The sequence below is a fragment of the Gossypium hirsutum genome, chromosome D08 (genome assembly GCF_007990345.1).
Source record: "Gossypium hirsutum isolate 1008001.06 chromosome D08, Gossypium_hirsutum_v2.1, whole genome shotgun sequence".
Lineage (NCBI taxonomy): Eukaryota > Viridiplantae > Streptophyta > Magnoliopsida > Malvales > Malvaceae > Gossypium > Gossypium hirsutum.
The window spans coordinates 12554706-12570638 of NC_053444.1; the positions used below are offsets into that span (position 1 = coordinate 12554706).

Sequence of the window (15933 nt, forward strand, 5' to 3'; positions counted from 1 at the left end):
TCCTAACATAAAATTCTAATATTTAACATTATTATTATACAATTATAATAAATATTATTATTTTATAAAATATTTTTAAATAATATTTAATTGATAAAAATTATATTTAGGTTTTTTTAAAAATTCCTTATAACAATTTAATTAGTACATGAATTTTATTTTATAGAAGTATGAATTATGAGTTTAATTATATAAATAATAGGTGTGAAAGAGACATTAATAAAAGAAAAAAGATAAATAAATAATAGGTTAAATTGCAGAGGGAAACTTAATAACTGACCTTTGCGCAATTCTTCACTTTCTGTTTTTTTTCCTCTTCTCTGTTGCTGATTCTCATTCTCTCCTATTTGTTTTATTGTTTGGCAACGCAAGACCCGAACCAGAAGGTGGTTAATTTTTGCAAATTAGAGAAAACCCAGAGAGGAAAAACCTCCTCCAAACCCTTCCTTTTTTCCATCCTTTGACATTGATATGGTCGAGACGCGACGGAGCTCTTCCTCTTCCAAACGCCCCCTTTCCTCTCCCCCTCCCACTTCTTCTAAACGATCCAAGGTCTTTTCTTTCTTATTCCTTATGGTTTTTACTTTGCATGTCTGTCCTGATACGTTCTCTTTAGATTTGAATTCCAGACTGATAGGCTTTTCTTTTTTTCTTTTTTTTCCCTTTAGGCATCTGAGCCGGCTTTGTCGTCCAACAATGGAGCTGCGGTTTCTGGACCAGTTAACGAAACCTTAGGTCCACCTAAGGAATCCGGGTCGGGCTCACGGGTAATGGAGCTCCGATCCTCTGATCTACGGGTGTCCGATGCGGCTAAGGCCGTTGATGCGTCTCCCATCGATAAGCCTGCCGTTGCTGATCTGGAGAACGGTACTTTGGTGGCTCCGCGGTCCTCAGGTGCCATCCGAATTGATCTTTCATTTTGGTTTGTGAGGTTCTATTTTTTTTTGGGGTTTTGATGTGGGGGATTATTTTGGTTAATTAGGAGAAGCTGCTGTAGATGCGGATAAAGTGGAGACGGTTGCTGCAGGGCTTACTGGTCGGGCTAAGAACAGGCCAATTAAGCCTGCTAAGTTAGGTTCTAAATTCCCGTGGGGAAAGCTTCTTTCCCAGCATTCTCAAGTATGTTTTCTGAATTGACATTCTTTTTAATTATGAGCTGGTTTTTGGTTCCTGGTCCCTTTGTTTAATCGTGTTCAGTTAGAACTGCCTATTGAAATCCTTCTTCTTTTAGCCAATAAATGAAGTGAAGAAAATGTGTTTTGTCCATGAACTATTTATGGCAAACGGATTTTAAAACTTTGTGCAGTTGAATTTTGGATGGAACAAGGAAATATTACTGTATAATTTGCTGGTAAAATGATGATTTGGTTCCAATCATTGAGTGGAATCTTGGAGTTCATCATGATTTAAATCCTAACTTAAGAGAGTCAATTTGGTAGGAAAATTACTTTTAGGCTGCCTCAGAGAGTCAGCTTTCTGTTGTAGTGAGGTCTAACCTCAGTAGTCATGGTAAGGTATTCTGTTGTTGAATTTCCTTAAGGGAGGATCTTCCATCAAGCCACAAACCAATCAGCCTCTTTATATTGGTTTTAATACTTATGGTTGTCTTCATGCTAAACTGATGTGCTTCCACTTCTTATTAATGTTCATATCATCCAGAATCCTCACTTAGTCATGTGTGGCACACCATTCACCGTTGGACAAAGCCATCAGTGCAACTTATGTCTTAAGGATCACAATATTAGCGCTGTTTTGTGCAAAGTGAAGCACATAGAGGTATGGATCTTTACATAATTATTTCTTAACCTTTTCGTTGTACTTTTTATTGTGTTTATGGGAGTGCTGAATTTCTATTTCCCGATGTAGAGAGATAGAACTTCCATTGCCTTGCTAGAAATTACAGGAGGAAAAGGTTCTGTCCAGGTTAACGGTAGGACTTACCGTAAAAATTCTAGTTTGATCCTAAATGCTGGAGATGAATTAATTTTCACTAGTACTGGGGATCATGCTTATGTATCCTTTTCCTTCAACATGGCTTAACACATTTTTACAGATATGTTATTCCTCTGCCTCCCAAATGAAAGTCTATGTGGCTCCACTTTCATGTGTGTTCCATAATTGAACTTTGATGCTATATGATATTTCTCCCATCTAATAGATGCTTTAATTCCTTGACGGTTACTTAGATTTTTCAGCAGCTTACCAATGATAACTTAGCAGCCCCAGGCTTACCTTCTTCTCTAAGCATTTTAGAAGCCCAGACTGCTCCTATAAAAGGTATTATTGAGGCACGACCAGGGGAACCATCTGCTGTTGCTGGGGCAGCAACAATATTGGCTTCTTTGTCAACAAAAGAAAATTCTGAGATGTCCACTCTACCTTCTGGTTGTGAGGTGTCAGATGACTGTGTTCCAGAAGTTGACATGAAGGACAGTGCTAGTAACACTGATCCAGCAACTGCTTCTTCAAGGGAGAAAACTGTTCCTTTTGTACCGGACGCTGCTAATGAAAACCCAAATCGTGATAGACTTGGATTAGATGATAGTATGGATGCTGACAATACGAAGATCCCAGGGGCAGGTTACTCTTTAAGGCCATTATTGCATATCCTTGCTGGTACTTCTACTGACTTTGATTTTAGTGGTAGTATTGCCAAAATTCTAGACGAGCAAAGGGAAATTAGAGAGATGCTTAAGGAATTTGAACCTCCTTCGGGTTTGGTATCAACCAAGCGACAAGCATTTAAAGATAGTTTACAAGACAGCATTCTCAATCCAGACAATATAGACCTCTCTTTTGAAAATTTTCCGTATTATTTGAGGTAAATCTGGTGCTTTCTGCTCTTATTTGATGTTGCACTTTTATTTTATATTTTTTGATGATTCCTTGTTTCTATGTTTTGGGAAAACAATTTTGAATTATTGCTTTTACTTAATTTTCTATCAACATTTCCACAAAATTGCAAGTCCATGTATTATTTATGCAGTGAAAGTTGTACTGAGTTAACTGCCTATATTAGTGGATTTTTGGAGCATTGGTGAAATTTAGTTAATTTTACTTGAAACTTCCATTGTGACAGTGATACAACAAAGAATGTTTTGATAGCCTCAACCTATGTGCATTTGAAGTGTAGTAAATTTGCGAAGTATGCCTCAGACCTTCCTACCATGAGTCCTCGTATATTGTTATCTGGTCCTGCAGGTTTGGTTGCTGTTTTCTGTTTTTCCATTTAAATATTGTTGGACGTTCTAATTCCTGATGAGAGTACTTTGCTATGTATAGGCTCAGAAATATATCAGGAGACATTGGTTAAGGCACTTGCAAAACATTTTGGTGCTAGATTGCTAATTGTCGATTCTCTTCTGTTGCCTGGAGTATGCTTCTTTCACTCCTCAACTTGTTTTGATTTTTTACCCCAATTGCATGTTAAGAATGCCAGATTGGTTTGAAATTGCAGTTTTTTCTTTGTACTTAATTTTATCTGTATCATTCCTTTGGAAATTTTGTGCCTATGGTTATTCTCCAATATTCTATGGATCAGGGGAATTTTTTGGAGTCTATAATTATGGTTCGACATTAGAACTCTTGCATCACCAAGCATGTAAAACACTAAAGTTCCTTTTCAATTTGAAAGCAAGTTGTGTCAAATTCTTGATGAATGTTCCTTAGAAAAGTTGTGTTTTAAATGTTGCTTGAGCTAGGTATTTGTTTGAGTCCTTTTTACTTTCTTGTGGTTGCAAAAGTTTCTTTCTTGTTTACTTTCTCAGTTTCTAAATGTCTGAATATTTTTGTGGCATCTTATGTTCTATTATTTTCCTTCCCGATATAACCAGGGATCAACATCAAAAGATGTTGATGCTGTGAAAGAAACTTCAAGGGCTGAAAACGTAACTGTATTCGCCAAAAGAGCTGCACACCCTGCTGCTTTGCCGCAGAAGAGACCAACTTCTAGTGTTGAAGCTGATATAACTGGTGGTTCTTCACTGAGCTCCCAAGCTTTGCCAAAGCAGGAAGTATCTACTGCAACATCTAAAAACTATACATTTAAGAAAGGTATGGCATTTCTTTGGAATGATACTGGGGAGTTGGCTTTGTTATTTTATTATGCCTTAGCTTCCTAAACTGTTAATTTGTTGATGGAACATCACCTACTTCTAAATGAAATTTATTTGAAAATTTTAGGTGATAGGGTTAAGTTTGTAGGTTCCGCATCGCCGTCTGGATTTTCTTCTCTAGAACCTGCTTTAAGGTATATTTGTGTCATCTTTATATCCTACAGCTTTGATTTGCCAGGGTCAGTTTTCCCTTTAATAGCAAGTACACATGTAATTTCTCTAGGGCCAAACTTCATGAATGCATTCATTATGTTCTGCAAAAGGTTGAGTAGTTCTTGTGTGTAGGGGACCGATGATTGGTTTTCGGGGCAAAGTAGTCCTTGCATTTGAAGAAAATGGTTCCTCAAAAATTGGGGTCAGGTTTGACAGATCTGTTCCAGAAGGAAATGATCTTGGTGGGCTTTGTGAAGAAGATCATGGGTTCTTCTGTTCTGGTGAGCTCTTTAGCTCATTTCTTGCATCGATTTAATTATGAGTCATTGTTGACTTGTATCCTTCTTACCCGTTGTGTTTTCACTCTATAGCCAGCTCACTTCGCTTGGAGTGTTCTGGAGGTGACGATGTTGACAAGCTGGCTGTTAATGAACTTTTTGAGGTACATGTCATTGATTAATTACTGCAGAGCATTGGTTTACCATGCTCATATTTTAAAGTATTTATTTCTGAATTGTCTCACTTCTACAGGTTACATTGAATGAAAGCAAAAGCGGTCCATTGATATTGTTTGTGAAAGACATAGAGAAGTCTGTGGCTGGAAATACAGATGTGTATGCTTCCTTGAAGAGTAAGGTTGAGAATTTGCCCGCGAATGTTGTAGTAATTGGTTCTCACACCCAGATGGATAGTCGTAAGGAAAAAGTAAGGAACATAATTTTTTTTGTTCAGCTCTGCTTTTTCTTTGATGATGTATGAAGCATCTTTAAGTGTTCAATTTTGCAATTTTTTGTTTCTGCAGTCTCATCCTGGTGGCCTTTTGTTCACAAAGTTTGGAGTCAACCAGACTGCTTTACTTGATCTTGCATTTCCGGTATGTCAAGAACCGAGAATTTTTCTTTTGCCTTGTATTTCTTTTCCAACTGTCTTAGTGATCTCTAACTCTCTACATGTGTTGACCTTCAGTATGAGCATGTTTGATTATATGTTTACTTTTCTAGGTTTATACTTTGAATTTGAATGCTCTGAGTTTTTCTGAAACTTTGACATGACTGCCATCTAAAAACATTTAGATATTTCCTCACTTGAATTTACTATGATTCATCGCACACCTAGCTACTATTATAATGGGTAGTTTTTCCAGTTTTATTACCTAGGTAACTGTTCCTAGAGAGTGTCCTATGTGTTGCACTAACTTCCTTAGTAGCTATTTGGTAGTTGCCTATTTTTCTCGCTTTGTAATTATAACAACACACCTAATATGACTGTCATACCTTATTCAGGATAATTTTGGTAAACTTCATGAGAGGAGCAAAGAAACACCTAAAACCATGAAACAAGTTACTCGGCTTTTTCCTAACAAAGTGACAATCCAGTTGCCTCAGGTGGGTCATGTCAGTTTCTGCATCAGTTATCCTGGTATGGTTATTGAAGTATTTAATTTAATATTCCTGAATCATGTCAGGATGAAGCTTTACTTTTAGACTGGAAGCAGCAACTGGAGCGTGACACTGAAACTCTTAAAGCTCAGTCAAACATTGTTAGCATTCGCTCAGTGAGTATCGCTATAATTGTGCTTTGTTTTTTCCATGCGCTTTTTGTTTCTGCCTGTTGGTAGGAGCTTCAGTACATTGCCTGAAAGTGGCTTATGTACCTGACCTTTTGTAAAACCTTCTTGTAAGTGTAGGATTATTAACCTAATGTGACAAGAAACCGTAAGAAAGCTGAAGAATATAAACACTTCACCTTCCCCCAACCCATTCTCCCTCTCCAAACAGATAGAAGTTCCCTTTAGTGTCCTTGTTATACTTTGAAGTTTGATAAACAGTATATTTGAAAATTCGAGGTACAAGTCTGTTTTTGGAAATCTTTTTAACCGTTCTATCCTATCAGATTCTCCATCAAAATGGTTTGGATTGCCCTGATCTTGAAACACTCTGCATTAAGGATCAAACTCTTACAAATGAGAGTAAGTATTCTTGAGCTCCATACTATATACCAACTGCATAACAAGTTTATCTTCATGTCTTAATTTATAGTACCTTTTTTACCATGTAATATTCGAAAGATTTCCAGGACTTTTTTTTGAAAATTTTATCAGTCATCTATATTGAAGGTTGTTAAATATGTAAAACATTTTCCTCTGAGATCCCAACAAACAGGATTATACCTTTGGAAAGGAGTTAGTAGCAAAATCTTGTACTTGTTTTTACTTCAGTGTAACTAATCCATTTACCTTTCTAATTTTGTAGGTGTGGGGAAAGTTGTTGGCTGGGCCCTAAGCCATCAGTTTATGCATTCTTCTGGAGTATTGTTGAAAGATGCTAAACTTGTAGTTTCAACTGAAAGGTTTGTACTCCATTTATTGCGGTGTACATCTGTGAAATGTTAACAGAAGCTTGGATTTTGGAGCTAAATGTCTCTGCATTTTATTTTAGTGCAAACTTTTTTATAAATTCTCTATTGCAGCATTAAGTATGGTCTGGACATTTTGCAAGGCATTCAAAATGAAAGCAAAACTTTGAAGAAATCACTTAAGGTATGGTTGTCTTCCTTCTGTTGGGTTCTATGTGTAGTCGTTACCCTGATACAGTTATCAGTTATCACTCTTGTTAGAAAGTTAATATTCTATTAAATTACATTTTTCTGAATTCCAGGATGTGGTCACTGAGAATGAATTTGAAAAGAAACTTCTTGCTGATGTTATTCCACCAAGTGATATTGGGGTTAGTTTTGATGATATTGGAGCCCTTGAAAATGTCAAAGACACCTTGAAGGAATTGGTGATGCTTCCCCTTCAAAGGCCCGAATTGTTTTGCAAGGGACAGTTGACGAAGGTAGTTCTAACGTAGTTTTGCTTTATTATATGTTACCTGGAATTGTGCATTTTCAAAGTAAACCCTGTTTTATTATTTTGCAGCCCTCTAAAGGAATATTGCTTTTTGGGCCTCCTGGTACTGGTAAAACGATGCTTGCCAAGGCTGTTGCAACTGAAGCTGGTGCAAACTTTATTAACATATCAATGTCCAGCATTACTTCAAAGGTATTTTAACCGCACAGAAACTATGGCATGCACCATCTCTGTTAGATGGTTTCTGTTTGGTACATGTATGACTTATTTTCATGTCTTGCAGTGGTTTGGTGAAGGAGAGAAGTATGTTAAAGCTGTTTTCTCTCTGGCCAGTAAAATTGCACCAAGTGTTATTTTTGTTGATGAGGTTTGTTCAACCTATATATATATTTTCCGTTTCTTTTCTATTTTGTGTTCTCTGAAGATTAATTGTTGATATTTTATTGTTTTTCTTGTATTGTTTTCATCTTCTTCCTGTTTATTAAATAGGATGTGTAATTTTAGTGACTTGGGTGGTTATTTTAGGTTGATAGCATGTTAGGAAGAAGGGAGAATCCAGGTGAACATGAGGCTATGCGTAAAATGAAGAATGAATTTATGGTAAATTGGGATGGCCTTCGTACAAAGGACAAAGAACGAGTATTGGTTCTTGCTGCCACAAATCGGCCATTTGACCTTGACGAGGCAGTCATCCGGAGGCTTCCTCGAAGGTAACTTGCATGTGTTGTTTTGTTGAGTTGCTCTAGTCTGACCTTACGATGTGTGTACTGTTAACCCTGTTAAATGTTGTGCAGATTGATGGTTAATTTGCCAGATGCTCCAAATAGAGAAAAGATTTTGAGAGTTATATTAGCCAAAGAGGAATTGTCACCCAATGTTGATTTGGAAGCTATTGCAAATATGACTGATGGATACTCTGGAAGTGACTTGAAGGTTACCTTTCTATCTTTTTCACTTGGTTTCATCGTTTTGAAATTGTAAGGGGATGTTGTGAACCAAAGAAGAGAAAAAGTAGTTCAATTGCGAATCACATGCTAATAATACATTGAACAAGCTAGCTCATTTTCCCTTACAGCTAAATATTGATTCTTAATGAGTTCTCATCTGTATTAGGGTGTCACGTTAACTGTTTTTAACCCCCTCCCCCCCCCCCCGCTTTGCTTTTCTAAAATAAGATTCTAATTCAACGTTATTAGTAAGGCTTCTCTATTCCTGTTGACTGATTTTTCTTGTAAATTTTATTCAGAACCACATTGAAGCTTTTAAATGGGTTAAGTTGCTTTTTCTTTTACCTATTTATATTTCCCTAATATAAATTTCGTATTGCAGAACCTTTGTGTGACTGCTGCACATTGTCCCATAAGAGAAATTTTGGAAAAGGAAAAGAAGGTCAGTCTCTAATATTTTAGCTTTATAGGTTCTATGATATGTTTGCGGCTATGAGCATATAAACTTATGATAGTTTTGCAAATGGTGCTAAAAGGTGGTGGATCTGTATCCTGATGATACTTTACTGATGGTGTCTATTATTAGTTGCGTATTTTGATTAGTCTTGTTCTATGCAATTGTGTGGGGTTGGTGCCAGACTACCTTGTTCTGATATGTCAAGAAGATGATAAATATTGATGGGTGGAGTTTGGACTGATAATTGTACCCCTTCTCTGATCTATTGCATACCTTTTTGCATGAAAGTTCGCTTGCACAAGTACATACCGATATAACATGCAATTTCAGGAGAGAGCGTTGGCTGCAGCTGAGAGTAGACCTTTGCCTTCCTTGTATAACAGTGCTGACATTCGTTCTCTGGAAATGGATGATTTTAAATATGCACATGAGCAGGTAACATGGTCATAAATCATTTTGTATATTTAGATTTTATGGTTTCTGTCATCCGTTGAAGTCTGAGAAATGTAATTTTCCCCTATATTTGCTTGGCATGTGAGGGAGCTTTTAGCTTATATTAAGACAGTTTATTTGGAATGCAAAAATTGTGTATGTTTTAAAGGAGTATGTTTTGTGAAAAAAAAAGGTCTGCTAATATATAGTTATGTTTGATTTGATTGGTTATAATGGTCAGGTGTGTGCAAGCGTGTCATCAGAGTCTACAAATATGAATGAGCTTCTTCAATGGAATGAGTTATATGGAGAAGGTGGATCAAGAAAGAAAAAACAACTAAGCTACTTCATGTAGAAGAGAGGTATCGTTATTTATTTATAGCCATTCCTTTTTCCCTTTTCATTCTTGGATGTCACCATAAAAGGTGGCCAAGTTGAGAAACCTGTTTGAGGAATCCAATTTGCAGGTCCCAGCTTCCTTGTGTATATAGGTTTTCATAAATTTCAGGGTCTTGATGTTAGCAGTTTTAGAATGTTTATCGAGCAGGTTTACTTTGTTAAAAGCATTTTTCCTTTCTCTTTTGCTTATTTCCTCAAGTGGCACCTAACTTCTCTGACTGTACAGAAAAGTAACAAATTGAGCAATGAAGTAATTCTTTGTAATTTTATAACTGTGATGCCAGTCCTTGGAAATGATATATATAATATAGGTGGTTTTTGGGTTGAGGTTTGGAGAGCCAGCTGAAGGTTTTTCATGGTTGGCTGTAAAAAATGGGTAAACTATACAAATGGTCACCCACTATACCTGTGTTCTTGTTTTGGTCATCTAACTTTAAAAATTTTCAATTTAAGCACTAGCATTATGGGAAGCCTTTTTGTAAGTGGTATAATAACACATTTAATCTTCAATACTTACATATTTTACTATTAATTTGATCTTAATTCTAAATAATTTAATAAATTTAACCATTTATATTTACAAATTCTATCAATTTAGTCCTAAAACACATCATCATGAATAGAAATGATGATAAAAATTGGGTAAGGTGTCGTTTTTGGGTGGGTAATTGATTATTTTTTCATTCTTTTTCCAGCTGAGAAAATTGGTAGTCTTCCTTTTTGTTGAAGCATAATGGAAAATTATTATTTTTCAATTGATTTGTTTTTACCATATTACTTGTAATTCCTTTTCAAAATTAAAAGAGTGCAGTTATCAATTCTTTCGTGTTGTGACTAATGAAAATCATAACAAAAAATTAAGTGTGTGAATAAAATGAGAATGAGACAAAAACAATTGCATTGATGATAGAGCACATTCATTTGGAGCCTAATTTAAATCTTGGTGTCAATCCTAAATTCACTTGTAATCTTTGCATTCATTTGGATACTAATTTGAAATCAAAACTTGATCTGTCTCGGTATCAATCCTAACTCTCTACTCACTTGTAATATTTGCTTCTCGTCTAGGTGTAGGTATTCATTCAACGTCCTTCACATTTGCACCAACAAAATAAAACTTATTTTTTATTCAAAAGAAAAAAAAAACCCAGAAGAAGAAAGAAAGGTCATCAATGTTCTTATAATTCAAGCCTCTGAATTTGGTGAGCAGTGTGGCAATGGTAAAGGTCTTTCCATCGAGAATGGTTGAAGCCACTCACTCCGCCTTAATTCATATATATGGACTTAATGTCTCTCCCTTCCAAAAACACCTTAAATGAATACGAAAAAAAGTACCATTTTATTCAATAGTAGCAACTATTCTAATTTCAAACATTATCCATCATCACTTTCTTTTTGCTAATAAATTGGAGAGAAAAAAAAGAGCAATGAAAAAGTATTATTATTCTATTTTTTTTAAATAGAAAAATAAGCACAATGTTCTTTTTGTACTTAATCAATTTTGAGAGGTTCTCGAAGAATTTCTTATCCCTTCATTCCTTTGCAACGTCCACATTTCATTCCCGATGTGTTTTGGTTGCTTCAAGTTCGGTTTCATGAGATGATTTCAATCTGATGAAAAAAATATTTTCTCGATGTGCTTCAGCAATAAGGAGACTACCAATTCTCTCAGTTGAAAAAAATGAAAAAAAAAAAAACCAATTTCTCACCGGAAAACGACACCTTACATTTTCCAATTAAATTTTTTGTTGTTTTTATAATTTTGATTTATGATGAAGATGTATTTAAGGATCAAATTTATAGAAATTATAAATGTGAAAGGCTAAATTTGTTTAATTACTTAGTATTAGGATCAAATTGATAGAATGTGCAAGTATTGAGGACTAAATGTGTTATTATGTCAGTTAGAAAAATACTTACTATTATTAATTTAACAGAGGGTGACCAAAATAGGAACGAATTTAAACGCTAATGCCTAAATTAAAAATTTTTAAAGTTGAATAACCAAAATAAAAACACAGGCATAATTGAGTGACCATTTGTAGAATTTACCCGTAAACATTGTGTTGTAATGGCATTGACGCTTGCAACCGCATGGATGATTTCGTATATATATATGTGATACGTATACAGAATTGATTATGTTGGATAAATTACTATTGATTTTTTAGTTGGATTGTTATTATAGTTTTTGTGTTGGATTTTTTAGCACATTTTTTTTATTATTACTAAATTTTATTTTTTTGGTATAAAAATAATCTAAATCCAAATTATTCTTAAAAAAAAGTGAATGCGCAACTACAGATTCTACTATTATTACTAAATTTTAGTACCATGCCGTATGGTATATAATATTATAGTAAATTAGTTCATTTGAAGAAAATTATGATCCTTTCTTCTAAGCATAGAAATGATATGAAGTTTATGCGGAGGCGACGAAATAATATTGTTGAAATATGAAAGGGTAGCAACTGTGTAGTGAGATTTACATTTTTCACATTAATGTTAAATAAGTAATTGATGCAATTTTGGAGATTTTAGAGGCATTAGTTGGTTTATGTAATATCCCTCATCTGGTTCGGTCGTCAGACTAGAGTGATAAGATGCTACGACAATTAATAGAACAGTTACACGTAATTCATCAATAAAAAATTAATTAAACATTGATTAACTATATACATTCACATAAATCATGCTTTGCAAACAAAATCGAGTATAAATTGAGCTTACGAAAGTTATAGAGTTGACTCAGCATCAAACAAGAATCATTTTGAAACTTTTACAAAAAAAAGAAGGGAAATTGAGCAAAATAAAGGTCACATAGTCGTGTGACAAGCTGTAACTGTGTGGAATTGGAGTCACACAACCGTGTATTCAGACTGTGTAACTTACTGTGGCCGTGTGGATAAAAAAATGCAATTATTCAACAAAAGTCACACGTTTGTGTGGCTAGACCATGTAACAAATTGAGGCTGTGTGAAAATTTAATGCCCAAAACTACAATATTCACATGGGCCATGTGACAATCAGGAACCATGTGCTTCTTATCCATCCTATATTTCAGTGGCACACAACTGTGTCACTAACTTGTGTGTGACACACGGCCGTGTGGTACAAAAAGTGTTATTTAGGCCTATTTCATGCCAACTACATCCAAGGCCAAATCTATGTTCATTTGCACAATTTTACCTACTCAAAAACCTGCATAAATTCAATAGAACATCTACCAATTCATCACATTCATATCACATTCAACAATAAACTAATATGCCTAACATGACACCCAAAACAATCAACAAGTCATGAATCAATCTAACCTTTCAAGCATTACAACAAATTATATTACCCAAATCCTATTCATGGCATATCACTTATCCACTATGTAAGCTATTAAACATACATATGCCTAATTCACTCATTAAGAACACCATCCAATATGCATATTCAATTTATTCGCATATAACCATTTCATGTCTATTATGAAGTCAAACATTACCCTTACCTATTCATGGTAATATTAGAATACTATTTTATTTATCGAAATCACATATCATTTGGCCATTTCACTACCAAACATTAACACAAAATATTTAGCATTCACAAGGTTCATATTATTATCAACCAACTAAGACATGTGCATATACCATACCAAAATACCAAACTACCAAACCATCATCCAAAATTATAACATTGTATAATCAAAAGACTCTTTTAGGTACATGCCATCAATTAACAGAAGACATCACCAACTTGTTGAGTTCGAGATCGTAGCTGAATGTTGATATCAACGAGCGTACAAGATCAAAACCTAACCTATGCACGAAAAATAAAATTGTACGCTGAGTATAACTCAGTGGTATTTCTATAAACAAATATTAAATCATATTGTAAATCATACAAAGCAATGAATTGAAGATCATAAGGTGCATATATCATTCAATTATTAACTATGCTATTTTATCATATTTACAACCATTTCATCATCTAATGCATTTATACCACATTTGATATCACAACAAGTATACTATCACATTTCTATTTTAATTTCAAGTTTCCAATAACAATGATCGTCATAAATCTTTATCCCAATTTATTTTGAAATTCATTATTTTTTTTTACATTTTCAACTCCCTATTGACTTGACTCGGACTCGGACTCGGAGGATACACGGATCCAACCAATCACACCAGCTTGGCACTTAATGCATATCAGATAAATCCAAAATAGTAAGTTGCGCTGGTCGGTATAACCGAAAAATAGGTGTTCCTAGCACTCCTTGACACGTAGTCGTAAAAGCTCTAAACTCTTCCTATCCTATGACATGCCAATTATACCCGGCCCTGCCCAAATAGTTAATAGGCTAACTATTTCTCAATTCCATTGATAAGCCAATACCTCAATTCAATAACATATGTTCATTATCCAATCAACAATACATATATATATCAATATAATTCATCTAAGTTCATATTCAATTTCGCATTTACATCATTATACAATAATCTCAAATCTATTCAATTTAACCCCTACTGTAAACAAAAAATCAATTCAAATCAATTTAGCTCAATTCATTAATTTCAACTCACCTTATGATCTTACCAAGCTATACAATTCATAATTTCTGCAATTGAAATATTTTCAAATTATAGAAACACAAACCGTAAACTTTGAGCTATTCGTCGACGACTTTGTCCTTTCCTTTCTTTTTTGAGGAATCCAAGTCGACGTTAGCTACGGATTAACAAAAACAAAACAATTCATCAATACAAAATCAAATTCACACTCAATTGCAAATTTATACTAGTTTTACATTTTATTCAATTTAGTCCCTAAAATCGGGACTAACATAACTTTCAATCTAAAACTCATATTTTCAATATGTTTTCACTATAGTCCATTTAGAACCTCTAATTTCTCAATTCTGCAACAAATTTCAAAATTTGTTCATTTTAGTCCCTATAGTACAAAACTATAAATTAACTTCATAATGTAGTCCTTTTTCACTCCTAAGCTTAAAATTTATCAATTGAACACCTAAAAATTCAAGAATCCATTAATGGAATCATTCTAAAACTTCATCAGTTACGAAAATAACACACAAGTCAACTAGATTAAGCTCCCGAGATTTTAAAAACATAAAAATTACAAGAAAAAAACTAAATTGCACTAACTAATTCAAGCTTTGAATTTTAAAACCCTAGGGGCCCTCTCTTCTCACGATTTGCATGAACAAATTAGGGAAATTGTTTTGTTTCTCTCCACTAAGCTTCCATTATCTAAATTTTATTTTAACATATTTTATATACATAATAATATTATTAATTTCTTAGAACATACATTTCCTTTAAACCACAATAACCACTGTCCACTATTAACTAAATAATGGTAAAATTGTTACTTAAGGCCCCTACTTTAATTTCTAATTAAAGTTTATTTAGTAATTGCACTTTTACTACTTTTACAAATTAGTCTCTGTACCATGATAAACCACTAATTTAATAAAATTACCTATCCAAAATTCAATTCACCTATAATATACCTCTGTAAATATTTAATAAAAATTTTTATGGCCTCGATTTATGAAAATAGGCCCTAAAATCACGTTTTCTGACACTACTGATTTTCGAGTTGTTACAGTTTAGTTTTAAAAAAATGGAAAAAGAATTTAATCAATTAAGTTTATACTTAATTGATTAATTCATCAATTTAAATCTATTTTTTTCTTTTTTTCTTTGCCAAATCATTGACATTCATTCCAATCAACCATAACAGTACAACATGACCAATCTATCAGCATAAAAGACACTTGTTACCAAAACAAGACACCTGTAATAACAAACATTAGCAACAAACTCCTCACCATACACGTATCCAAAATCAACATTAGAAAAAAAGACAAATCAAGACATTTCAGGAACGAAATCAGTCAACATAAGCCTCTAAAATATCTAGACTTAGCACATTAAAATACTAGTAGCGGTAATCCATTTTTATCCAAGATGTCAACAAGAGAGAATGAGGGTTGATTCACCTAATTTGTAGATCTCATTCCCTCCTTGAATTGCCTTGCAACCCAATCAGTACCAATCTTTCTAAATTGCATATTATCAAAAAAAATCCTTCATTTCCTCTACAGATCTCAACATTGGCTCAATCCTTCAACTTTTACATACCTTTTTCTTATTACGTCTAAATACCACAGCTTTGCTATCAGATTCCACCATGAAATTTTTCTCTGGGCTAGGGAAACACCTTCAACAATTGTAACGCCTTAAAGACTTAATATCTAAAGACGAATGAATTATTTTTAATTAATTTATTACATAAAACTTGATATAAATCATTACAATATACAATTTTAATAAAAATAGACACATAAAGCGTATCCCTAACTACGTCGCTTTTCCACTGTATGCATAATAACCCAATCCGTCGTTTCTTTGGTGTATCCCTGATATTGTTCCTCCTACCGCAATCTCCTCCTAAACCTAAAAAAAATAACAAACCTTGTCAGTTTAAGAGAAATTAGTGAGCTTTACCATAGAATTACCTTGACACATACTTTATATTCTTATAGGA

At 34.0% G+C, this 15933-nt stretch overlaps 1 protein-coding gene across 4 annotated transcripts; it reads left to right on the forward strand.

Moving 5' to 3' along the window:
• The first annotated feature begins 270 nt into the window (after nt 1–270).
• On the forward strand, nt 271–9623 carry LOC107913533 (uncharacterized). Of its 4 annotated transcripts, none has more exons than XM_016842157.2 (28): nt 271–552; nt 669–894; nt 983–1119; nt 1660–1776; nt 1867–2013; nt 2187–2821; nt 3080–3201; nt 3283–3374; nt 3834–4053; nt 4183–4249; nt 4401–4549; nt 4640–4710; nt 4800–4973; nt 5071–5142; nt 5552–5653; nt 5734–5823; nt 6162–6237; nt 6521–6617; nt 6738–6807; nt 6926–7105; nt 7189–7311; nt 7403–7486; nt 7645–7829; nt 7914–8052; nt 8449–8508; nt 8812–8958; nt 9197–9317; nt 9423–9623. In XM_016842157.2, the coding sequence occupies exons 1-27, from the start codon at nt 472–474 to the stop codon at nt 9308–9310; spliced, it is 3777 nt and encodes a 1258-aa protein (XP_016697646.2). In that variant the 5' UTR covers nt 271–471; the 3' UTR covers nt 9311–9317; nt 9423–9623. The 4 variants fall into 4 exon arrangements, with proteins under 4 accessions (XP_016697646.2, XP_016697661.2, XP_016697638.2 ...); XM_016842172.2 differs by having other exon boundaries at nt 8854–8958; XM_016842149.2 differs by having other exon boundaries at nt 9197–9623.
• The last annotated feature ends 6310 nt before the right edge of the window (nt 9624–15933 follow it).

Bases quoted from the DNA above. Each gene is read 5' to 3' on its own strand.
- LOC107913533 (XM_016842149.2), top strand. From the start codon at position 472: ATGGTCGAGACGCGACGGAGCTCTTCCTCTTCCAAACGCCCCCTTTCC. The intron at 5,143-5,551 runs GTATGTCAAGAA...TACCTTATTCAG, and splicing joins TACTTGATCTTGCATTTCCG to GATAATTTTGGTAAACTTCA. The intron at 8,053-8,448 runs GTTACCTTTCTA...TTCGTATTGCAG, and splicing joins ACTCTGGAAGTGACTTGAAG to AACCTTTGTGTGACTGCTGC.